The 25,625-nt window shown below is 45.9% G+C and overlaps 1 protein-coding gene across 10 annotated transcripts in view; it reads right to left on the bottom strand.

Annotated features, from left to right (window-relative positions):
* Positions 1 to 25,625, bottom strand: part of LOC115132586 (mitogen-activated protein kinase kinase kinase kinase 4-like) — a 53,132-nt gene that overhangs the window by 11,791 nt on the left and 15,716 nt on the right. For 4 of the 10 annotated variants that reach the window (XM_065024763.1, XM_065024772.1, XM_065024774.1 and 1 more), the window contains exons 3-20: positions 16,471 to 16,527; positions 11,411 to 11,536; positions 11,141 to 11,251; positions 10,862 to 10,952; positions 10,570 to 10,700; positions 10,285 to 10,339; positions 10,063 to 10,141; positions 9,398 to 9,573; positions 8,854 to 8,926; positions 8,318 to 8,528; positions 7,634 to 7,795; positions 7,440 to 7,526; positions 6,042 to 6,650; positions 4,657 to 4,812; positions 2,118 to 2,336; positions 1,170 to 1,276; positions 946 to 1,067; positions 739 to 836 (exon numbers count right to left, since the gene is read on the bottom strand). In XM_065024763.1, coding sequence (XP_064880835.1) covers positions 739 to 836; positions 946 to 1,067; positions 1,170 to 1,276; positions 2,118 to 2,336; positions 4,657 to 4,812; positions 6,042 to 6,650; positions 7,440 to 7,526; positions 7,634 to 7,795; positions 8,318 to 8,528; positions 8,854 to 8,926; positions 9,398 to 9,573; positions 10,063 to 10,141; positions 10,285 to 10,339; positions 10,570 to 10,700; positions 10,862 to 10,952; positions 11,141 to 11,251; positions 11,411 to 11,536; positions 16,471 to 16,527 — 2,670 coding nt within the window. The remainder of the gene's footprint in view (positions 1 to 738; positions 837 to 945; positions 1,068 to 1,169; positions 1,277 to 2,117; positions 2,337 to 4,656; positions 4,813 to 6,041; positions 6,651 to 7,439; positions 7,527 to 7,633; positions 7,796 to 8,317; positions 8,529 to 8,853; positions 8,927 to 9,397; positions 9,574 to 10,062; positions 10,142 to 10,284; positions 10,340 to 10,569; positions 10,701 to 10,861; positions 10,953 to 11,140; positions 11,252 to 11,410; positions 11,537 to 16,470; positions 16,528 to 25,625) is intronic. The other 6 variants (XM_065024781.1, XM_065024762.1, XM_065024790.1 and 3 more) reach the window with 4 other exon arrangements.

The raw sequence follows: 25,625 nt of genomic DNA, 5'->3' as shown, positions 1-25,625 counted from the left end.
ATAAGGCTCGGAATATTTTCAATACTCCCTTTCCAAAAGGTTGTCACTGATTCAAACCATGTCAGATTACTGACTACTGGTTTTACAGGGGGAGGATGCATTGTCAAAGGATTGAACTGGGTCAAGGAGGGGAGCATCATTCCCCATACATTAAGGCCATAACATTAACCTCAGTTAAGAGCCAACACTGCTGAAAACAGTAACTTGTGATGTGCCAGGTGAAGAGCAACTGGATTGGGATGGCGCAGACAGGAGGCAAGAAGACAGCAGGAGGAAAGAAGACAGCGGGGAGAGGGGCGGGTCAGAGGTGCATCGTCAGCCAATCACGTGTCAGCCAAGGAGAGGAGGACCAATGAGTGGGAGGCAAATGGAAGAGCGATGGAATTGGGCCCTGAGCTTCTCACAGGATAGCCCTCATCTGAAACGTTTTAGCATACATGGTGGCCCATGCAGTGGAAATAAGCATCAGAGCATGACATATTCTTATGCACACCGTGCTTACCACGTCACCCTATACAACTCCCCCCATAATCACATCGTTGGAGTAATGGGATTCCACAGGTTGTCGTGTCATGGCCCATAGGGAACACCAAAAGATAAGACAACGGGATAGTCAGTCATAGAAACACCACCACACTGTTACTGTAGCAGGCTGCAGTGCTGGCCTGGTTTACAGCCAGATGCAGGGACCACTACTACAGCAGTATGTGGATACAGTCATAAGAGACAGGTTCTTACGGCTGGCCGGTTGGGTCGGGCAAAGTCCTTCTTGTCGTCAGGCTTCTTGGCAGCGTTGTCGGGGCGTTGCAGTGGGGAGCCCTCAGACTTAGACGATGCTGGAGGAGAGGATGGTAAAACCAACATCAGTGGAAGACCTACAAGATACTAAATGCAGTATTGTACATCCCGTATGCTGTGTGTATTCTGTGTGTGTGTGTTACTCACAGCGTGCTCTGAACCTCTCCCCTGAGCCGGCCTGGGAGCTGGAGGAGCCAGAGGAGCTGCCACTGCCGGGCCTGGGAACCAGCTTCTCCACTCGGTCCCACAGCAGACGTGGCTCCGCATTACTGGAAGACAAGCAACACAGGGGATTGAAAACACACACTTCCCCATACCCACCCCGCGAACAATTCAACTCTTTCCAACACCACACAGAGTTGACCACCTACCTGCCGGCGTTCCGCTGTACTGCCTGGTTGCTAGGCGGGGCAGAGGCCTGGAGAGGAGAGTCTCTGCGTGACAACACAGGGGACCTGGACGTTGTCCTCACTGGAACCTGTGGTAGACAAGACGGACGCCCTCACACGCCTGGCTACAGGAGCATAAACTACCACCACCACACAGCAGGGCCTGGCACCGCTGCATAGCCCCAATCCCTCTTCCCAAATGTGCATTCTACCCTTCAACTACAAATTGATCACTGGATCATTTTAGTCATCTACAGACAAGACATGGATATTGGTAATAAACTCAGTTTCCCAAACTACTAGGAGCACGTTTTGGGTTTTGTCCAAGCACTACACAGCTGATTCAAATAACCAACTCATCATCAAGCTTTGACTATTTGATTCAACTGTGCAGTGCTGGGACAAAAAAATAAATGTGGTTTGGGTGTGGGCAGGACCGCGTTTTGGGAAACACTGGTCTAGGTAATGGTTTTGGTCGGCCCTCCGTTACATTAGTGAACAGAGTGAATATGATGGACATGCAGGATGTACACGGTGAAGTACTAGAAGCAGAACAACTCATGAAGCCATGCAGGACCATATGGTGTGTAGTTAGCCAGTGGAAGCACAGCACTGAGTAAAGCTAGTTACTATAGGGACTCCAGTACTGTACACTGGGACAATTGCAGCTACAACCAGGAGATATTTGTCAAGATAGCTATCAGTCACTGATTATACTAGTGAACCAGACTACTAGTCTAATCTACTTTATTGTAGCTCTACACTATACTGTGGAACATAGCCTTATAATGGTGAAGGCAAAAGCCCACAGTGTAATCCCACTGCTGTCGGATGGGACACCCAGAGAGGCTGTAGACATTGCCATCTTGCCCCTCTGGGGGACCACGGATGGGGGCTAGAAAGGGGGTCCCCTGGGCTGTCCTTTCTTACCCTGGGGGGCACCTCGTCGCTGGGGCCCGAGGCGGGGGGCTGGGGGTCAGTGCGTGCAGCAGCAGAGGGGTGATGGTGGTGGTTGTGGGGCTCCTGGGAGCGCAGATGGAGATGTGCAAAACTAGGAACCACGGGTTCACTGAAGGAATGGGAGCGAGACACGACGGGGGGCGGGGCGGCGCTGCTGCTCTTAAGAGCGGCCAGGTGGGACCACTGGACCTTCCAGACAGACACACAGAGGGGAGAGAACAGGGGGGAGGTAGGTGGGAGAAGGTCAAACCAGAGTGAAGGCACAGAGATGAAGGACATGGCTGAAAACATATGCATATACATGTAATATATGCATATAATAGACATGCATTGCACATACGTCATGCAGTCCGAGACAACAGAAGCGACAACAGAAACAATCAAACAGGTTCACACACAAAAACATTTACAGTGAAGACAAATAACAGGACAACAGATAGTTGAATGGCACAGTGAGAGGGGCAAGGAGATGAGTGAAGGGGAACCAAGCAGCCAATCACATGCAGCCTCCTCTGGCATCCTGGGTAAGGTTTATCACACCACTGAAGGGACAAGCTTTTGCTCAGGTCAATTAGTGGAAGGTCCCAGAAACCCCACTATAACATCATAACAGATATGAGTAGATCTACTGACATGATGGAGCATGTCATTCTATTGGGACTAGAGGTCGACCGATTATGATTTTTCAACTCCGATACCGATTATTGGAGGACCAAAAAAAGCCAATGCCGATTAAAATCGGCCAATTTTTTAAAATTTGTAATAATGACAATTACAACAATACTGAATGAACACTTATTTTAACTTAATATAATAAATCAATAAAATCAATTTAGCCTCAAATAAATAATGAATCATGTTCAATTTGGTTTGCAAAAACAAAGTGTTGGAGAAGAAAGTAAAAGTGCAATATGTGCCATGTAAGAAAGCTAACGTTTAAGTTCCTTGCTCAGAACATGAGAACATATGAAAGCTGGTGGTTCTTCAATATTCCCAGGTAAGAAGTTTTAGGTTGTAGTTATTATAGGAATATTTCTCTGTATACCATTTGTATTCCATATACCTTTGACTATTGGATGTTCTTATAGGCACTTTAGTATTGCCAGTGTAAAGTATAGCTTCCGTCCCTCGCCTCGCTCCTACCTGGGCTCGAACCAGGAACACATCGACAACAGCCACCCTCGAAGCAGCGTTACCCATGCAGAGCAAGGGGAACAACTACTCCAAGTCTCAGAGCGAGTGACATTACAAACGATATTAGCGCGCACCCCGCTAACTAGCTAGCCATTTCACATCGGTTACACCAGCCTAATCTCGGGAGTTGATATGCTTGAAGTCATAAACAGCTGCTGGAAAACGCACAAAAGTGCTACTTGAATGAATGCTTACCAGTCTGCTGCTGCCTAACATCGCTCAGTCAGACTGCTCCATCAAATCATAGACTTAATTATAACATAATAACACACAGAAATACGAGCCTTTGGTCATTAATATGGTCAAATCCGGAAACGAGACGTTTATTCTTTAAGTGAAATACGGAACCGTTACGTATTTTATCTAACGGGTGGCATCCATAAGCCTAAATATTCCGGTTACATTGCACAACCTTCACTGTTATGTCAAAATTAGGTAAAATTCTGGCAAATTAGGCAGCCCAAACTGTTGCATATGCACTGACTCTGCGTGCAATGAACGCAAGAGAAGTGACACAATTTCACCTGGTTAATATTGCCTGCTAACCTGGATTTCTTTTAGCGAAATATGCAGGTTTAAAAACATATACTTCTGTGTATTGATTTTAAGAAAGGCATTGATGTTTATGATTAGGTACACATGAGAGCAACGACAGCACCGCATCGATTATATGCAACGCAGGACACGCCAGATAAACTAGTAATATCATCAACCATGTGTAGTTAACTAGTGATTATGATTGATTGTTTTTTTTTTTTAGATAAGTTTACTGCTAGCTAGCAACTTACCTTGGCTTACTGCATTCGCGCAACCAGGCTGTCTCCTCATGGAGTGCAATGTAATCAGGTGGTTAGAGCGTTGGACTAGTTAACTAAGGTTGCAAGATTGAATCCCCTGAGCTGACAAGGTACAAATCTGTCGTTCTGCCACTGAACGAGGCAGTTAACCCACCGTTCCTAGGCCGTCATTGAAATTAAGAATGTGTTCTTTAACTGACTTGCCTAGTTAAATAAAGATTAAATAAAAGGTGTAAAAAATAATACTTAAAAAAAAAAAATATATATATATATATCTGCCAAATCGGTTGCCAAAAATACTGATTTCCGAGTGTTATGAAAACTTGAAATCGGCCCTAATTAATCGGCCATTCCGATTAATCGGTCGACCTCTACTAGCTCATCCACAGAAATAGACATTGAATTATATGTGTGGGTGCAAGAATGGACAACTCGTGGCACCAATGCCTTGCTGTCAGATAACCTACTGTATGGAGAGCGGTAGATCGAGAGAAGGGAGGGAAGGATGAGGGGTTTACCTGTGGTTCCATGGGCCGGTGCATGGCAGGCGGGACAGACTCGGAGGAGGAGCTGCCGTTAGAGAAGGGTTCAGAGCGGGGGGGCACGGGGGGCTGCTTGGTGGGTGGGGCGGTCTGGGGGGAGCCCTGAATGTTCTTTCGGAAGCGCTCGTCGGCCTGGGAGTGCAGGACAGACAGACAGGGTCAGTGAGGATCAGTGGGGTCAAGGTTGAGGCATTAACTCAACGACAAAACACACAAGGAGAAAGACTAGGAGAACGAGGAAGAGTCAACACTGAAGCCGACGCCTTGTTATCGACAGGGAGGGAAAGTCCGCTGACATGCACATGAGCCCACCTCAGACAGTCTTGTTAATGATATCTTACACCTCCAGGGGACTCACACCAGAGAACAGTCTCTCTCTGGGACCCAGCAGCACAGTCTCTCTCTGGGACCCAGCAGCACACATATGTTAGTGTGGGCCTGAGCTGACCACATGCATGACATCCTCTCCAGTCACTTACCTGAACAGTACAAGGCACAGCCGCATTACAAACCATCACACTTATTTAGTAGGTATGTGAGAGGACGACAAGAGCAGGAACACCTGACTACTTCGTTTTCACCACTGCAGTAGACAGCAATACAACTGGTAATTCACAAGAATATGTGAAGTACTGACAGCTTCAACTCATCACCGCCTCTGCTGGGTCTCTTTATCAATTCAAGCCCATTGATTTAAATATGTGTTACATTCAGGTATGGCAACTCAACTGTGAATGCATGAAGGAAAAATAGATGCATTTTCATTAAATGAATTATAGCTGACTAATGGCAGGAGAAAATGTACAGACAGGGTCAGTGAGGCAAAGCAAACCATTTGGTCCTGAATGCAAAATGATGTTGACAGAGATCCAGCTTGCAGCGCTTCAGTCTATACTTAGTATTTTTCTTGCTCAGTCCTCTCAAGATTCAGACACGTCATCCTCAAGACGTTTTAGTAGAGAAGCATCAGATAGTCAAGCAAAGACTAGAGCCAGAAGTGAAGCAGTACAGTTTTAGAGAGGCGGTGGTTGTGAGCGACTGGCTTTCTTTTCTCTGACTGTCCTCGCTCCTCAAACAAAATGGTTGGCTGAGAAGTCTATTCACTAATCATTTAAAAACAGACAACGTTATCCTAGTACGGTAACGTTATAGGCTATTTTGTGTCGCATACATTAAACGCAGTGCTACATTGGACTGTGTGAGGTATTAAACACTATTTTAAGACGATAACTGAAAGAAAAAAGACAACCATAGCTCCAGCTCACACCACCAGGGCTAACATAACACGCTGTGTGGAGAGGGGGGCAGGCAGCTAGAATAGAAGTAGCAGCAGGAGGAAGTGATGTCGTGTTGGGGTTCACCTCTCTGATTGGCTGAGGATCACCGAGAGCGTCGCTAGCCTCCGAGCGGTCTGTCTGTGGGGACTTGGGGCCGTCTAGGCCCCTGGTCTGTGAGGGTTTAGTAATGTCTGTGGACTGGGTGGCTAGGGCATCGCTATTGTCAGAGGGGGTCTTTTCTGAGTCTTTATCAACACTGTTTGGGGACAGTTTCTGAGGGGCCTTGGTAGTGTTATCGCAGGACATGGTTTGTGGGGACTTTGTGGTATCCGAGGACATTCTCCGTGGGGCGTTAGCAGTAACACTGTCCAGGAAATGGGCATGTGGGGACCTAGTGTTATCGCAGGACGTTCTCCGTGAAGCAATAGCATTAGAATTATTGAGGACGTGGGGTTGTGGAGCTGGGGCTCTATCGCCCACGGGGCCTGGGGACGTTGTCTGAGGGGCTTTGTTAGTACTGTCAGGGGACATTCTCTTGGGGTCTTCAGTCTTTTCGCAGGGCTGCGGTGGTTTATTGTCGTGCTGGAGGGACAGCAGATAGGCCTGCTCCTGCTGCAGACGCTTGTGGAGACGCTCTGCCTTCCGCTGCTCCTCCAGCTCACGCCACTTGAACTCCTGATGCAGAGTGCGCGGCTGAGTTGAGGCACATTAGACATGGGGGAAAGTGGCTAATGGCATGTGTAAGCTAATGCTACCTCGGGGGGTGAATTGTATTAAATGAAGCACTTGGAGACCGATTCAGCTTAGTTCTATAAAGATGAAGCTTGATAAATTCAAGCCTACAAACATGTTAAATAATGTCTTCCTTCAAATGCAGATTCTTTCATTTCATTACTCACAAATAAATGTTACAACCTTCTTTAGCGAGTAATAGAACCAAAGTTGAGGATTGGGTGAATAGTGTGGAATGGTTCAATTTATGGGAAGCAAGACAGAATGGTGAATGCTGAGCAATAAAGAAACATAAAAGGGGACTTCATATACACACATAAATAAATAAATAAAATCTCAACTCATTTCCTCAGGATGTAAATGTAACCAGAGACACCGGCAGAGAAACATAGGAACTCCATCTTCCTGTAGGGTATTTCCGAATGACTAATCTATACAACAGCTAACGTCAACCATAATTCATACAACATAGTAATCAAGGCAAGGTGTTATGGCTATCTATGTTCTAGAAAAGAGCTTGATCCTAAATGTGCGATCCAGTCCTGAAAACAGGGGCTTTCTCAGTGGGGTGCAACATTTACAACGTTGTCAATACAAATGTAATAGAATACAGCTCCAGACACCATTCCCTGTTCTACTTTACAAAGACTCATGGGTGTCCCACGTCACCAATTTCTCAACGTTCTGTAACATTGCGCCCTCCTGAAAGCGCCCCTGGAGAGTAAGAGTGGTAGGATGCAGGTTTCTTACCAGGAGCACGGCCTGTTCATGGAGCAGCTGCTGCTGCAGGATCTCCAGGTGCCTCTGCTCCTCCTCCAGCTGCCGACGAATGTACTCCTGTCAATCAAACACAACAGCCGCCATGATTGGATGAAATACAGGAAGTGGCAATAATTGGCCTACATGCTGGGCAGTTGAGTGCTTCTTGTCATTTAAAGACCTACCTGCTCACGGTCGCTCCTCCTCTTCTCCTCCTCCGCCCTCCGGCGCTCATCGTCCTCTTTCCGCCGTCGTTCCATCTCCTCCATGCGCCTCTTCTCCTCCTGCTCGCGGCGGCGCTGCTCACGCTCCTGCTGCCTCCTCATCTCGCGCTCGCGTCGCTGTTGCTGTGAGGCACCAGGAGGGGGCAACAGAGAGAGAACCTCAGGGATACGACACACAGGGAGAGCTGAAATTCTAGTTGGGATTCCCTGTTCAAAGATATTATGAGATGTCACTGCTACTATGGCAATGATTGTCCATAGTAGCAGTGATCTGAATGATTTGAGGAAAACAAGAGAGGATGGGAAGTCAAATACAGGCTTTGGTGAATTGATCAAGCGAGGAGCAGCTGTCTATTGATCTAAAAATATAGGACACCTTTTATCCTTGTAATGGCAGTCTTCTGTGACAGCATGGGCTGCGTCATTGTGGGCTATCCAAGTTCGACCCTCTATGGGGTGATCACAGATTCGCTCTGTCCAATCGTGGCTGCAGGATCAACCTACACCCCGCCCATTTCGTCACAGACAGCAGAACTAACCAATCGAGTTATTCAGAGCATGCAGCACCTCGCACTGTACTCACACCCTAAATTCTACATACAAGTTTTACTTTAAAATCCATGAATCAATGTTTATTAACTCTACCTCCTCCAGCCGCCTCCTCTGCTCCTTCTGTTGCTCAATGCGTTTCTGCCTCTCGGCCAATAGTTGGCGCTTGTACTCCTCCTGCTCACGGAGCTGCTGTTCCTGCAGGAGCTGCTGTCGGCGCAGCGCCTCCGAGCGCTCCTTGTTCTCCTGCTGCAGCCGGATGAAGTCCTTACGCAGCGTCGACTCACCCGGCATGTTCACTATGGAGCTGCAGGGCGGACGAGCGGAAACGAGGGAACAGTGAGTTAGTTCGAGGGAACAGTGAGTTAGTTCGAGGGAACAGTGAGTTAGTTCGAGGGAACAGTGAGTTAGTTCGAGGGAACAGTGAGTTAGTTTGAGGGAACAGTGAGTTAGTTCGAGGGAACAGTGAGTTAGTTCAAGGGAATCGTTAGTTTCTGTGTCAGATGGGTGGAGTTGTTTAGCGTTTCCAGGTAGGTGTTTGCTACACTGGTGACAGGTGAGCAGAGATATCCCGCTATATTGTGAATTGCAAAATTAACTGTGTACATCAATGTGTAACACTAAGACATTACCTAGGCTCTCCCTCTTGCTCTCCAGCATCCTCCTCTTCCTCCTCACTCCCGCTGTACTCATATTCAGTCTCGTCTGAAAAACAATACGTGGATAGTGTGACAAGATGTAGAAACATGGGCTATTCAGTGTAAAACACACAAAAGGCCCAATGCAGAGGTTTTTTATCTCAATATCAAATCATTTATGGGTAACAATTAAGTACCTAACTGTGATTTTGACCATTTTAATTGAAAACAAAGACACAAAAATAGCTTCTTATCAAAGACAAATTTCTCAAGCAATAAATTTGCTAGAAGTATCTGGGAGTGGTCTGAGTGGGGAAAATGGGCTGTTCTTGGCAGAGAGGTTTGGAACTCTCTCATTGGCCTATTAACTAATTCACCACCTGGTGATTTCACCAGGTAGGCAAAAGCTCCATCCCACCAAAACAGGCACAAATTTCTGGCGGTCTTTTCAAACAGTTCTTACACTAATAGGGCACCGTCATCATGTTCACAGTGTTACTTTAAGACTCTGATTAAACAGGTAGAGAAGCAGACTCACCTTTCTCCCCCCTCTTCTTCTTGGTGCGGTCGATGTGGTCTTTGAGCTGGATGCGGACCTGCCTCTCGTTGGGCTGGTCCCTGATGAAGGGGTGCTTGAGCAGCTGCTCGGTGGGGGGGCGCTGGTTGTAGTTCTTCACCAGGGAGCCCTCGATGAAGCTGCAAAACTTCTTAGACCTGAAAGAGGAAGGGGTCAAGACAGATGAGGCCGCTAATGAGATAGTCGTATTACCACCAGTAATCATGTAGCCTGGGGGGCTTGTTGTCTGACGTAAAATAAATCCATCTTCTACAACCCACTGACAAGACAACAAATGACAGACAAACTAAACTAACTGTCAAAAGAGCCTGAGAAGCTACAGGTCTGAAATAGGAAAAACCTGTTTTATCCATTTAGACAGAAATCCAGTGAGCCCTTCATAACTTAAATACAATGAATATTCGGAGAAAAACCCGTCTCAGAAGAAAAGCGGTCATAATCGTAAATGCACCGGTGCCAGAGGAAAGTCTGAGGGTTGAGTTTCCCCCCGGAACGCGGGCTGAGGAGCCTCGCCGTGAGCCAACAGGCCTTCCTCCCATGTGCCACAGCTGTTCAGAGAGGAGGAGGAGGGAGGAGAGTGAGAGAGGAGACCTCTAAACCCAGCTGACAGAATCTTGGTAACTTACCACTTCTTGGACTTGAGTCGCGGGGGAGGGTTCCTTGGGATGAGGAAGAGTGCTCGCATCGGATGCATATCGCACAGCGCTAAAAGTGAACACACACACACCAGGAGGGAATCAGTAAAAACATGACAGGGAGAAAAGCAAAAACAAGGGCAGAAGGAACCAATAGAGCTGCCATCTACAAGAAACGATAGGTGTGTGATCTGGGGATAGGCAGGTACTTACGAGGAGCTCCTTCGGCCATTTCGATGGCAGTGATTCCAGTTGACCACAAGTCACTCTGGAAGAGGAGAGACACAGTGAGAGAGGCATCAGACATAGCAACACACACACACTACATCAGACACTGAAGAGAAACATAGTCTACCAAGCAGACTCGTGCATTCTAGCCCACAATGTAGCAGTAGCTTAAGTTACCAGTAGCTACAGATGTCAAGGAGGACATAAGTGGCAGGATCAAATCAAGGCTAAAACGTCACAGTACTGTGTGGAAGAGGGCGAGAGTCTTACTCTGTAGTCGTAGGTGGCCTCAGGGTTCTCGTCACAGGCGATGACCTCGGGCGCCATCCAATAGGGAGTCCCGATGAATGTATTCCTCCTCCCCACCGTCCGATCCAACTGGGCGCTCACGCCAAAGTCCACTGCAAGACAACCAATCAGAAGTTAAAACTAGTTATATACAACTGCATTGTAGTAAACATCTAGACTAGGTGACTGGCTAAAATGGCTGTGATTTTGGAGCTATAGGGTTCAGATTAATCAGGGTTGTTGTCCGTAACGTACAAAACATATTGTCACTCACCAAGCTTGACCTCTGCGTTCTCTGTGAGCAGGACGTTCTGTCCCTTAATGTCACGGTGGATGACATGGTGGGCGTGCAGGTGGGCCAGTCCCTGAAGAAGAGGAGGAGGAGGAGGAGAGGGAGGTGTGTAGAGATGAGACCACATGTCTAAGACCAGAGCTTTGAAGTAGCGGAGGGTAAAAACTTGTCACCTTTATATTTACATATTATTACACAATGAACAAGGAGACTGAAGATAGAAGGAAAGAGGGGATGGAGGGGGCTGGAGGACAGGCTCACCCGGAGGATTTCTCTGGAGATGTAGGCGATCCAGTCCTCCTTGAGCTGGTTTCCTTTAGTGTTCTTCACCAGGTCTGTGATGGAGCCCGCCCCACAGAACTCCATCACCAGCTACAGGACACACACACAATTCTCAGTCAGACGTGCTTATGTAGGCGTCTAAGGCTATATGAGAGTCAAAACAGTAGAAGACTTATGGTCTGATTCCTGCTGCAGATATACCAGTTCTTATTATTCAGCCATTGGGAAACCCGCAGGCTAGATACTCACCCACAGTTGGTCATCATGCCCTGGGGGACTCTTCTTGATAAAAGCACCGTAGTATGTGGCAATGTTCCTGTGATGGGAGTACTTCTTGAGCATATTGATCTCCAGTTTGATTTCCTCCTCCTCGTCCTACAGACACACAGACACCATTAGTCATTAGATAAAGAGAGAAGGCCGGGGGAGGACGACGTCATAGGAAAATCACTATCGTGTGTGTGGATGGTTACAGATGGATAATAGTCAATCATTTCCCACATTCCACAAAGGTCAAGTCTAGCGGGGGTTGATAAGTGGCTTTGTAGGGGGGAAATTAAACCCTCATTCATCGACGCCCCCTAAACAATGTGACATCTCGGCTACGCAGTACACACACTCCTCTAACGACTTCTTTGTTTGGGTATTAATGATGTGTGTATCTCATTGTGAGGGGGGGTCCATGGAAGACAGAATCCATTATACTATCTGTATTAAGGCTGTGAACTAAATTGAGATCCTTAACATTAAGAAAAATCCCAAACAGAAACATTTGCCTTCCACAAAATGTAAAAATCACAGTGCAGTTATATATTATTTTCCATGTTATGGCGTAACTACACGATAGGCTATAGAGGCCTGGGGAAAGTTGTGTCATTTAATTAAAACCAGAGAGGAAGAGGCGAACTTTAGGCTACTTTGGTGAATTTGCGAATCAAGGAAGACGAGACATTGCGAGAGACAGATGACCAAGACGGGGCGGCAGGGTAGCCTAGTGGTTAGAGCGTTGGACTAGTAACCGGAAGGTTGCGAGTTCAAACCCCCGAGCCGAACACGGTTCTGCCTGCCCCCTCCGCCCTCTCCCCCTCCGCCCCCTCCCTGGCTCGCCTGCTCTTTCTCTTCTCTAATGATGCGAGTGTGTACAGCATTCCATTGTGAGACACTGCTTTTGATTGCCGATAGATAGGCCTCGTGCACGGTTCTGACTGTCTGCCTGGTGTCCGACCTACCTATAACGTGCCCCAGTCCTCTCTCTCCATCCCTCACTATGAAAGATGCGAGTGTTCGTCTTCTCAGAATCACGGCAACTATTCAGTCTCAATTCTAAAAAATACTGAATCTTCGGAGTCAATCTTGACATGGGAGTCGACGTGCAAGGTGTTAAGGAATCAATTATTTTGGAGTCGATTATCCAACATTACGTCATCGTCGTTAACGGTTGGGAAAATGGCAGAGAAAGGCAATACTTTGAGAAGTTAAATGAGAAGGAAACGCAAACTTTGCAAGGTGGAATTGAAGTACAGGTGCCATGCTTAACCATCTGGAAAGGGAGACCCAAACCATTGCTGGCAATAGCAGGGCAGCATTGTTAATGGACTTGGAATTGTATTAATTTTCATATTGTTTTTACAGAAAACAGATTTTATTTAAACACTCAAATTTATTTCATTTGTCACATCCCTTAATACAACTGTCCATGTATACATCAAATTCCCTCAGCTAAACAACTGGAATTCCATTAGCGCCCACATTTATTTCCAATTACAAGAGAGTTATGCATTTTAAAATCAGGCTTTTCAGCAGAAGAACGTGATTTCAATGTGATACCCATATCCCCACACACCCCCTCAAATCACTGGGGTTTTACACATCGAAGACACATACACCCACACAAAAACATCCTCCCTCCCCCACCTCACATGAAAACCGTGAGGAAGACAACAAAAAAGGTCACCCCACCATTAGCTTAATCTCTTCCATTGCAACAACTTGACAATGATTAACAGTGACAGTAACTGACACACAGCGAGTGTTAAAACCCTCGTCTTACAGAAAGCCCTGGTGGAAAGGAGGAGTCTGAACGATGGGGACATTGGTGAAGAACGATGCAGTTACTGTGACAGCGGTGGTGCGTTTAAAGATGCACGTAGGTACACGCACAGTTTACCTCCACCAGACCCTTCCAGTGCCAGCAAGTAGAGGCTGTCTGTTGGCTGTGCAGGCAGCCTTATTGCTGCACTCGCTCTCATTTGCTCCTCCTCTAGCCCTCCCTCTTTCCCATGTTTCCTGCAGCTGTTTGTGAACAGGCGGCTGGCTGAGCATTCCTGACAATCACTGGGACAAAAACTAGGGGGGTTCACTTTTGGTTATGTCATTTTCTATTTAGACAGAAATGATCATTCAATGATCATTGCCATTATCATTCAAGCGGTTAACGCAGCACCATGTAGGTCAAAGGGTAAAACAATACACAGCATGGCCAGGTATATTTATTTCACCTTTATTTAACTAGGCAAGTCTGTTAAGAACAAATTCTTATCTTCAATGACGGCCTGGGAACAGTGGGTAAAGGGGGGCAAAAGGACAGATTACTACCTTGTCAGCTCGGGGATTTGATTTTGCAACCTTTCGGTTACTAGTCCAACGCTCTAACCACTAGGCTACCTGCCGCCCCAGCAGGTAGCCTAGTGGGAGAGCAGAGCAGGCTAATAGTACAGCCCAGGACTGCCATGCCCACCTCTCCCTCTCTCAGCAACAGTAACAGATGCCCACCTCTCCCTCTCTCAGCAACAGTAACAGTTTGTCAGGACAACAGAGAGCTGCTGTTGAGATAACATGTGCTCTTCTACCTGGCAGGGTGAAGCTACAGAGTCATTCATAGCCTATAGTGGCGAAATCGCTACATCTATCCCTCCTATCATAGACGAGAGGCTATATCAGGCCAGGTGTATGACCACGTAACCGGAGGTGGAGTGGGTCGTCACGAGTTACCAAGTAATAAACCACCTATTTCTACCATTTCTCTTCTTAATTTTTAAGTATAACCTTAACCACAAAGCTAACCTTATGCCTAACCTTAAATTAAGACAAAAAAAAATCATTTTTGTTTTCATGAATTTTAAAGATAGGCCTTTTGGTTTTGTGGCTGGGGTATAACTAGTGGAAACCAGGTGAGACATGCCCTATGACACCCATGGCAGGAAACGGTTAGGCAACACATCAGAGCCTTACTCATGACAGTCAGCAGGGAGTGGCAGACAGGGGGCAAGTCAGGGCATAAGAACAGAGAAACTGGTCTAGAACCAGAATGACCACATTGGTATGAAACGGAATTGAGAATTTGACTTAGACAATGTTTAAGAGTAAATGTTATGTTAAACGACATGGACCACATGGTAGGTCTATACTGCAACGGCTAGATCATAAAACTAACCACAAGTTCCTTGGGGGGGGGGAGTCATTGGGGTGTGTGTGTGTGTGTGGGTGGTCCAGCTAGTTCCATATTCACTTGGAGGTCCTATTTCAGTAGATAAAAGCAGAATGCCACAGAGAGAGCAAAGGGCTGCCCTCCTGCCTGCCTGCCTCAAAATGACGTAATTTAGCCATAAAACATCCCGCTGGCTTTAGCTGTAATGAGCTCTGCTTATTATACTGAGATTTACGAGCGGCTGATTACGGAGAAGTCAAAGTTCTTCCTGAAATGTAGACAGGACCTCAAAGAATTTCCATGTAGACTAGTATATTCTAAATGAGGAGTTCGCAAACTACACTACAAGACCACTACACTACATGCTTGGCGAACACCTCATTCCAAAATCATGGGTGTTAATATGAAGTTGGTCCCCTCTTTTCTGCCATAACAGCCTCCACTAGATGTTGGAACATTACTGCGGGGACTTGCTTCCATTTAGCCACAAGAGCATTAGTAAGGTGGGGCACTGATGTTGGGCGATTAGGCCTGGCTCGCAGTCGGCGTTCCAATTCCTCCCAAAGGTGTTCGATGGGGTTGAGATCAAGGCTCTGTGCAGGCCAGTCAAGTTCTACCACACCGATCGACAAACCATTTCTGTATGAACCTCGCTTTGTGCAAGGTGGAATTGTCATGCTGAAACAGGAAAGTGCCTCCCCCGAACTGGTGCCACAAAGTTGGAAGCACAGAATCGTCAGGAATGTCATTGTATGCTGTAGTGTTGAGGTTTCCCTTCACGGGAACTAAAGGACCTAACCAAACCATGAAAAGCAGGCCCAGACCATTATTCCTCCTCCACCAAACTTTACCGTTAGCACTATGCATTGGGGCAGGTAGCATTCTCCTTGCATCTGGGTTTGGCGGATTCGTCCGTCGGAATGCAAGACGGTGAAGCGGGATTCATCACTCCAGAGAAAGCGTTTCCACTGCTCCAGAGTCCAATGGCGGCGAGCTTTACACCACTCCAGCCGACGATTGGCATTGCGCATGGTGATCTTAGGCTTGTGTACAGCTGCTCGGCCATGGAAACACATTTCACGAAGCTCCCGACGAACAGTTCTTGTGCTGACGTTGCTTCCAGAGGCAGTTTGGAACTCAGTAGTGAGTGTTGCAACCGAGGACAGATGATTTTTATGAGCTTCAGCACTCCCGTTCTGTGAGCTTGTGTGCTCTACTGCTTCACGGCTGAGCTGTTGTTGCTCCTAGACGCTTCCACTTCACAATAACAGCACTTACAGTTGACCAGGGCAGCTCTAGCAGGGCAGAAAGTTGACAAACTGACTTGTTGGTGCCACGTTGAAAGTCAGAGGTCTTCAGTATGGCCAATCTACTGCCAATTTTTGTCTATGGAGATTGCATGGCTGCGTGCTCAATTTTATACACTAATAGCCGAATCCACTGTGTCCACATACTTTTGTATACATAGTGTATATATAGTGTGTATCGAAGGCTAAAATGCATCAAGAGCTTGTACTTCTCCCAATTAAAGGTCTTTTTTCTCACCGAAATAAAAATGTATATTAATTCGATTGTTGATTAGGCTAAGACACTTTCAACAACCATGGGTAAGGCCCTTTGCGTCAATCTCATTGTAATAACCCTGCAAAGCCACCTGACATTAGGCCATTTATCCTTTAATCTGAGGCCCAAATAAGACAATGGTCAGATGATCTGAAAGACCTGGATGACAAATAAACAGGCATAGTGGGCCGTTTGAAATGTGAAAGGTCATCGCAGCTCAGTTTCAGACTACATCTGTTTCACCAATAGACCTGGCCATGTAACATCCTCCTTGAACAACACACACACGGGGTGTTCCAGTCCGTTTGAACTTCTTTACCTCGGTGACGTCCATGACCTTGATGGCTGCCAGCTGTCCAGTTTTGACATGTCTCCCCTGTAGAGACAAAGAGAAAAGGAGAAGATAGCAGGTCAGTCATCACGAGGTCAACCGAGGGTAACAGTAATACACTGATCAGCTGGGTTAGGGCTAATAAGTATGTGTGTGTATGTGTGTGTGTACGCGCCACTTGAACTTGGAAAACATGCCTTCTTACAGTAAACCCCATCTTAGCTATGTACATAGTGGCCTATAATCTACAGGTGACCAACCGTCAGAGTTCTTTCCATAGACAACCATCACTTTGATTCAGTCCACTGTGTACCGTCACGTGGCTGGTTAAGCCTAGCATAGATACAGAACAATCACTAGCATCCAAACAGACAGACATGGACTGGGGCTACGCTCTCTGTGCTGAACAAACATTCCCACAGTTCTCTCTCAGCACCAGTCACTACTTACATAAACAGAGACAGAAATAGTCTCTTACCCTCCCCTCAATCTCAAAACCCTCAAAACCGATAAAAGCTGCTAATAATTATCCGGATAGAAACCAAAACGGGGATTTCCACTGCTGTGGGGCTGCAGTGCGTATGATAACGGCTAAAGCAGTATTGTTTTTGATGATAGAAGCAGCTGTGTATCTGAACAAGACGCGTATAAATGCACGCACGCACACACACACACACACGTCTCTGGACCATCTCCATCTAGACTATTTTGAATGAACATTTCACAATCAATTGAAAATATGCGGGGTTAATGACAAAAGCCGAGCAGCTTATTCTCTCCAGCTATGGATGAGACAAAAGCCTTCATGTCGTTAATCTCTAGACTTATAATCCTCTCAACTTTGATCCCGGGGTCACTGTCCATAAAAACATCAGTGACATTACTTATAACTCGAGTCCCCGTCGAGACACACAAGCCTTTGGTCGAGGTTAAAGGTCACAGGTGCATTGGAGAGGTTCAGTTTTCACCCCCTGCGGCCCCCCACTCCTCTGTGAGCCCAGAGAACGCAGTCCTTAAGCATGACGCTTGGGTGACAATCTTTGGAAGAAATGCCGGTTTCATCCAGTAAATGAAGAGGAATCACCGTAACATTGTTGGATATGTAGGCCAATTCACTACTCGTGGCGTGAATGTATTTTTGTGCTCACTGATTTCTCATGTCTCAGATTCAGGTCATGGGGAGGGGTGGACTACAAAATAAAGCAGGAAAGAATGTAGGCTAAAGACAGGATGTGGAGGATGATCTCTCAACCAATCGGTGTGAGACAAAGCTTTAGGAGGGCCCCCCCATTGCTCCAGCCAGTCCCCTCTCCCATATCAGTCCAAAACCCCTCTCCACTATCACACAACAAACAAATCACCTCACCTCAAGCCCCATCCTCCAATCCCAACCTGCCGGAGCTGAGCTACATGGGCCCTGTCCGGAAACAGCAGCCAGGGCAGGAGCTGACTGACTGAGGGGCCCCGAGGCCCCTGGTCTGATACTGTGGCCCTGGAGAGGTTACCTGAAACAAGGGGTTATCACTGAGCAGGCAGCTCCAGACACTCCATAAAGCCCCTAACCACGGCCAGATGTGCTGGCCTCTCTCCAACTCTCAGACTAGAGCGCAGTAGGCGCACAGACAACCTCTCCACTCCAGACTACAACCAGAGGAAGACAGATCACACTAATAGCTAGTAGGCCATTCAACAAAGTCTCTCTAAACATCACTGAAACCCTCTCCGCTGTTCTTCAACATTCATCCAGTAAAACCAGAAGCAAATCGCACTCTTTCCCCAGTCATCCTTCTCAACGACTCCCTGGCAACATAACGCCCACAAGAGGTGGAGCTGCCCAGATGAATGACAGAATGGTGAAATCACATTACATCATCATACATGGTAATAAGATAGAACAAGCCAGTTTGTTGTGAGCTAACGGATGGTCATCCATCCATGTTGTTACTGCCGTCCATCCATGTAATTATGCTGCACACTGCTAAAGCATATAGCCTACCTAAAATAAAGGTTGGCCCAGCACATCAAAGGCGGTGTAAAGGGGGGTGAGCTGTCTGGTAATGGGGGGCTGATCACCCCGGGGGGGAGGGGTCAGATGAAGATGACATTTGAGCAGGGAGAGGGGGTGGGTAGAGGGGGGGGTACAGGCGTTGGGTGACGAGCTAATCCACCTTAGGGCAGGCAATGTATAGGCTAGGCAGGCAATGTGTCTGTGTCTCTCTCACAAACACACACAAAAGAGAAAGCATAAACACACAGACCAGGAAAGAATATTGATGCCCCTCTTCTCAACACAAACCAGATGAGCAGTGGTGAGAGAGAGCTGGTCTAGTGAGCAGCAGCACGAGACGGCCCAGAGTCTGTACTATGCTGTATCTGCTACACATACCAGCCAACTGACCCACTGCTGACCCTACCTCACTAACAGACCCTGTCTGTACTGTACCTACTACACATACCAGCCAACTGACGCACTGCTGACCCTACCTCACTAACAGACCCTGTCTGTACTGTATCTACTACACATACCAGCCAACTGACGCACTGCTGACCCTACCTCACTAACAGACCCTGTCTGTACTGTACCTACTACACATACCAGCCAACTGACGCACTGCTGACCCTACCTCACTAACAGACCCTGTCTGTACTGTACCTACTACACATACCAGCCAACTGACCCACTGCTGACCCTACCTCACTAACAGACCCTGTCTGTACTGTACCTACTACACATACCAGCCAACTGACCCTACCTCACTAACAGACCCTGTCTGTGCTGTACCTACTACACATACCAGCCAACTGACCCTACCTCACTAACAGACCCTGTCTGTACTGTACCTACTACACATACCAGCCAACTGACCCACTGCTGACCCGACTTCCTACAACCACCAGAACACACTGAGGATTGGGGTGGAACAGAAAGAACAGACAGAGGTGAAAATAGAAGAGGTTGTAGTTTACTCCATGGTAACGTATGTAGATGTCAGTGCATTCTCTGATCAGATATAGAGCAACACGTGACAGAGTCAGCAAGAGACTGAAGGAGTTGAGCGAGCCACTTTGAGCCAGTGGAGAAGCCAGCCAAAGCTGAGCTGGCTGTGAGAGTAGAGACCAGTCAATAATGCAGCTGCTATTGATCACAGTGCAGCTGCTACAGTACCGGCCTCTGAAGAAACACTACTCAACACAAAACTAGTTGTTTTCCGTCAGCACTAAATGGTCTCAACGGAAGAGGCGACTAAATTCCTAATAGAGTATCAACCATAAAAAACGGAGTTGGGTTCAATAGACCCAAAGTGTGGTGCATTTCACCTGCTTGTTTGCGGGTAGAACTGACGATGTGCTAAGTGAGAAACCTGACACCAAAGGGAAAGTCTGTTGAAGCTCAGACTGGGCTGCAGCCCAGGACGGGAACGCTGCCTCGTTCGCAAGGGGCTTTTGTGTCTCGCCCATGTATGATAATGAGGTAGCTCAACGGGTCGCTCCTCACGCACACACAAAGCAGAGTCGGGTTCAGGCAGTGGTGTGGACAGCCCAGGGGCTGTGTGGGTCTGCTGACAGCCATTAGAGTGAGGGCCAGTGCAGGGAGGGAGAACAGACGAAAGAGCTTCCCCAGACTGTGTGTGTAGGGAACACACACAGTCTGTCCCTACACTGTGGCCTGATGGTGACTACTAGGTACATCAGGTCATGTCTCCACTTACATGCGACTTCTGCCATCAGAACACATAGATCACATTAAAAAGACGGGTCTAGACGCACAAAAGTCGCTTTGTGGTCTGATTGTGTTCACCTCAGTCTAGACACATTCAGGGTACCAAACGTGCATACAGTGGGCGACGTCATCAGCACTCCCGAAATCTTGAGTTTGGGACTGAGGCACCTTTTCATTATAACGGTGGAGGAAATACATTCCTAGCATGTGAGGACTAGGTTTCCTCATAAAAGCTAGCCAACTATCTAAAAAAACAAAAACATTTTGGGCTTGGCTAGAGTTATGCTAATCCATTTGCAATCACTTTAGTGTTGCTTGCTAGCTAGCTACAGAGGTTATCTGGCTAGTTATCTACAGTAGTTAGCTTATCATATTTTGCCTCAACCACCGTTTATAGAACGCATTCTGACATTTGAACACAGCGCAGGAAAAGGGAATCCGGATATGGTAGACATATTTCAAATGTAGGTGTAGATGCATGACTCATTGGGAATTGATCAGAACACTAAAGCTGCATGAACTGTCAAGTCTGACACAGCCTCTGTGACACAGGGTAAGACCGTGGCCCTGCCACAGAGTGGGTGACACATTCAACACCAGACCAGCTGATCCCAGAGGGATTGGCTTCAATAGCTGTCCATCACTGGTCTGTGTGCTCAAACGGAATTGAAGGCAAGGTTTCCAGCGTTAGTACCAAATACCTATACGACCTTGCTAGATCAGAGATTAAAGTGCCGATCTGTGATTGGTACATACATTTTTGTACCCGAGAGGGTAATAGGAGCTAGAATATAATCTGTGCAAACACCATGGGGTTAACACACGGAGACATGCCTACTGCCTATGGCCCTCCACTCCCATTCCCAGCATACTAACCTACAATTGTGCCTTCACCAACTGTGGAAGGCTAAGCTATAAATAGCGGTTAACCCACAGCTAGTACCATAACTGTGAGCAGGACTGTCAGAGTCCTGCTGCATAGCGCACATTAACAGGTCTGTGTACTGGAGCGCAACAGGGCTGCTTGGAGCACCTCACAGAGATGTTTCCAAAGCTACCCCCACCTATAGGTGTTACCTAAATATAGATCTGTTTATAGGAGAAATTATGTTCAAGCGGATCTTTCACTTCTTCTTCATACTGGTTCCATTTTGGTCCCTCGCCCGTACCACTTTGGGGTTAAACGGATCTGACCGACAACTATTAGCAGACTGGGAGGATCTGGGAATACCAAAGGGCGTAGTAGATTAACAAGGAGCCAATATGGACCCCAGGCAAGCATCATCACTGCTGCTTCGCTCTGATACTCAAACTCCTCCTCCTCCTGGGTTGGCCAGGCAGCCTTTAGTGTGCTAGGTCCTCCTGTATGGGACCAGCATTACACAATTTGTTCCATTTAAAAGAAATTCTGAGCTCAATGCACAGTTTCTCTAGAGATAAATCAGATCAAGCCTGAACTGCGCGATATAGTGAGGGGGGAAATATTCTACATACAGTACCAGTCAAAAGTTGACAACTACTCATTCAAGAGTTTCTTTATTTGTACTATTTTCTACACTGTAGAATAATAGAAGACATCAAAACTATGAAATAACACATATGGAATCATGTAGAAACCAAAAATAGTGTTAAACAAATCAAAATATAATTTTCTATTTTAGATTCTTCAAAGTAGCCACCCTTTGCCTTGATGACAGCTTTGCACACTTGGCATTCTTTCAACCAGCTTCATGAGGTAGTCACCTGGAAGGCATTTACATAAACAAGTGTGCCTTGTTAAAAGTTTGTCATTTGAGCCAATCAGTTGTTTTGTGACATGGTAAGGGGTGGTATACAGAAGATAGTCCTATTTGGTAAAAGATCAAGTCCATATGTGAATGACCGCCTTGATTCGGTCTTATGTGCAAAATGTGAAATTGCTTTTATCCAATGTAAAAAATACATTTAAAAAACACAGACTACACCATACACTGCATTTGAGGAACAATGGGAAAGTAATTCTGCTTTGAAAGCTGATAACCTTATAACTTCACTTTTGAGAAAAAGGCCTTTGAATGTTTTGGTACCTACTGGAGAGCTCGTTGTCTACACCCATTCAGCACCGTTCACACCCTCAAGCTTTAGCCCCATCCATCTCTTCAAGTGTTGATCGAAGCGTTCTGTCCTAACAATCAAGCTATCTGGCTAACGTGAGATAACTGTTCACTGACCATTTTACTCGCCCTAACAGAGCTAGTTAGGCTGTTTTTATGTTATCCAGAACATTGGTGACTGCAACTGTGCAGCTGGCAACAATTAACATTTTTTTGGCCAACGTTTACTGACACTAGCCAAATAAAAACAAGTGTTAGGCGTTAGTAAATTTCTCAATTATTCTGTGCTCTTGCACACAGACGAGAGTGCTCTGCCAGAGGCCAGAGGGAATTTACCCGTTAGTTCTATCAACAGTTGTTGCAGTGACATTCTATTGAAATTGTATAGTGTCGTCTTGTTGAGGCATGTAGCTAGCTAGCTAGCTAAACAATTAACCATAAACCCAACTCATGACTTTACTACCCTACAGGTAGATAATCAACCATAATATAAATTGGCTTGCTAACATTAGGCTATAACGAGCAAAGCAAATGGCTCTGAGATACAAGTATGATCTTATTATTTGTAACGTTAGCTAGCTTGCTAACAATAAACTAACTTAAAATGAGAATGAATATGTTAAAATCAGAAGTGTCATGTCTGAAAATGTAGCTAGCTAGAAAATCATGCATGGACGCCTCTCCCTATCAAGGATGCCATGGTTGCCTTAGTTTGAAGACAGGTTACAGTCATTAAAACTCATATTCAACTACTCCACACATATCTTGTTAACAAACTATAGTTTTGGCAAGTCAGTTAGGACATCTACTTTGTGCATGACAAGTAATTTTTCCAACATTTGTTTGTAAAAAAAACAAGTGTGATACAGATACAGATAATTTAACTTATAATTCTCTGTATCACAATTCCAGTGGGTCAGAAGTTTACATACACTAAGTTGACTGTGCCTTTAAACAGCTTGGAAATTTACAGAAAATTATGTCATGGCTTTAGAAGCTTCTGATAGGCTAATTGACATCATTTGAGTCAATTGGAGGTGTACCTGTGGATGTATTTCAAGGACTACCTTCAAACTTAGTGCTTGACATCGTGGGAAAATCAAAAGAAATCAGCCAAGACCTCAGAAAAAAAATTGTAGACCTCCACAAGTCTGGTTCATCATTGGGAGCAATTTCCAAACGCCTGAAGGTACCACGTTCATCTGTACAAACAATAGTACGCAAGTATAAACACCATGGGACCATGCAGCCGTCATACCGCTCAGGAAGGAGACGCGTTCTGTCTCCTAGAGATGAATGTACTTTGGTTGAAAAGTTCAAATCAATCCCAGAACAGCAGCAAAGGACCTTGTGAAGATGCTGGAGGAAACAGGAACAAAATAATTGATATCCACAGTAAAACGAGTCCTATATCGACATAACCTGAAAGGCCGCTCAGCAAGGAAGAAGCCACTGCTCCAAAACCGCCATAAAAAAAAACAGACTACGGTTTGCAACTGCACATGGGGACAAAGATTGTACTTTTTGGAGAAATGTCCTCTGGTCTGATGAAACAAAAATAGACCTGTTTGGCCATAATGACCATTGTTCTGTTTGGAGGAAAAAGGGGGAGGCTTGCAAGCCGAAGAACACCATCCCAACCGTGAAGCACAGGGGTGGAAGCATCATGTTGTGGGGGTGCTTTTCTGCAGGAGGGACTGGTGCACTTCACAAAATAGATGGCATCATGAGGATGGGAAATTATGTGGATATATTGACGTAACAGCTAAAGACATCAGTCAGGAAGTTAAAGCTTGGTCGCAAATGGGTCTTCCAAATGGACAATGACCCCAAGCATACTTCCAAAGTTGTGGCAAAATGGTTTAAGGAAAACAACGTCAATGTATTGGAGTGGCCATCACAAAGCTCTGACCTATAGAAAATGTGTGGGCAGAACTGAAAAAGCGTGTGCGAGCAAGGAGGCCTACAAACCTGACTCAGTTACACCAGCTCTGTCAGGAGGAATGGGCCAAAATTCACCCAACTTATTGTGGGAAGATTGTGGAAGGCTACCCAAAATGTTTGACCCAAGTTAAACAATTTAAAAAGGCAATGCTACCAAATACTAATTGAGTGTATGTGAACTTCTGACCCACTGGGAATGTGATGAAATAAATAAAAGTGAAAATAAAATCACTACTATTATTTTGACATTAAACATTCTTAAAATAAAGTGGTGATCTTAACTGACCTAAGACAGGGAATTTCAACTAAGATTAAATGTCAGGAATTGTGAAAAACAGAGTTTAAATGTATTTGGCTAAGGTGTATGTAAACTTCCGACTTCAACTGTATAATCCAGAGACTCTTCGTGAGACGCAGAGTAGGTGAAGGGATGATCTCCGCATGTGTGGTTCCCACCGTGAAGCATGGAGGAGGTGGTGTGATGGTACTTTGCTGGTGACACTGTCTGTGATTTATTTAGAATTCAAGGCACACTTAACCAGCATGGCTACCACAGCATTCTGCAGCCATACGCCAGCAACGCCATCCCATCTGGTTTGTGCTTAGTGGGACTATCATTTGTTTTTCAACAGGACAATGACCCAACACACATCTCCAGGCTGTATAAGGGCTATTTGACCAAGGAGAGTGATGGAGTGCTGCATCAGATGTCCTGGCCTCCACAATCACCCGACTTCAACCCAATTGAGATGGTTTGGGATTGGTTGGACAGCAGAGTGAAGCAAAAGCAGCCAACAAGTGCTCAGCATGTGGGAAATCCTTCAAGACTGTTCATGACTACCTCATGAAATTGGTTGAGAGAATGCCAAGGGCATGCAAAGCTGTCATCAAGGCAAAGAGTGGCTACTTTGAATAACCTCAAATATATTTTGATTTGTTTAACACTTTGTTTAAGATTCCATATGTGTTATTTCATACTTTTGATGTCTTCACTATTATTCTATAAATGTAGAAAATAGCAAAAATATAGAAAAACCCTTAAATGAGTAGGTGTGTCGAAACTTTTGACTGGTACTGTAGTTTAGGGAAGAAAATGTGGTAATTAACTACAATGACCACACTCCATTGCACTCCTACTAGTCCAGTCTTTGTGGGCACGGAGATGGAGAGAAGAATCTCTACCTGAAAATACATATTTATTTATTTTGCCTTTATTTAACCATGTAAGCCAGTTGAGAACAAGTTCTCATTTACCTGGCCAGGATAAAGCAAAGCAGTGCGACAAAAACAACAGAGTTAGACATGGGATAAACAAATGGACAGTCAATAACACAAAATAAAAATCTGTATACAGTGTGTGCAAATGAAGTAAGGCAATAAATAGG

The sequence above is a fragment of the Oncorhynchus nerka genome, linkage group LG2, assembly GCF_034236695.1.
Source record: "Oncorhynchus nerka isolate Pitt River linkage group LG2, Oner_Uvic_2.0, whole genome shotgun sequence".
Taxonomy (NCBI): Eukaryota; Metazoa; Chordata; class Actinopteri; order Salmoniformes; family Salmonidae; genus Oncorhynchus; species Oncorhynchus nerka.
Note: the sequence above shows the minus strand (reverse complement) of the source record. Positions and strands in the feature narration are given on the sequence as shown.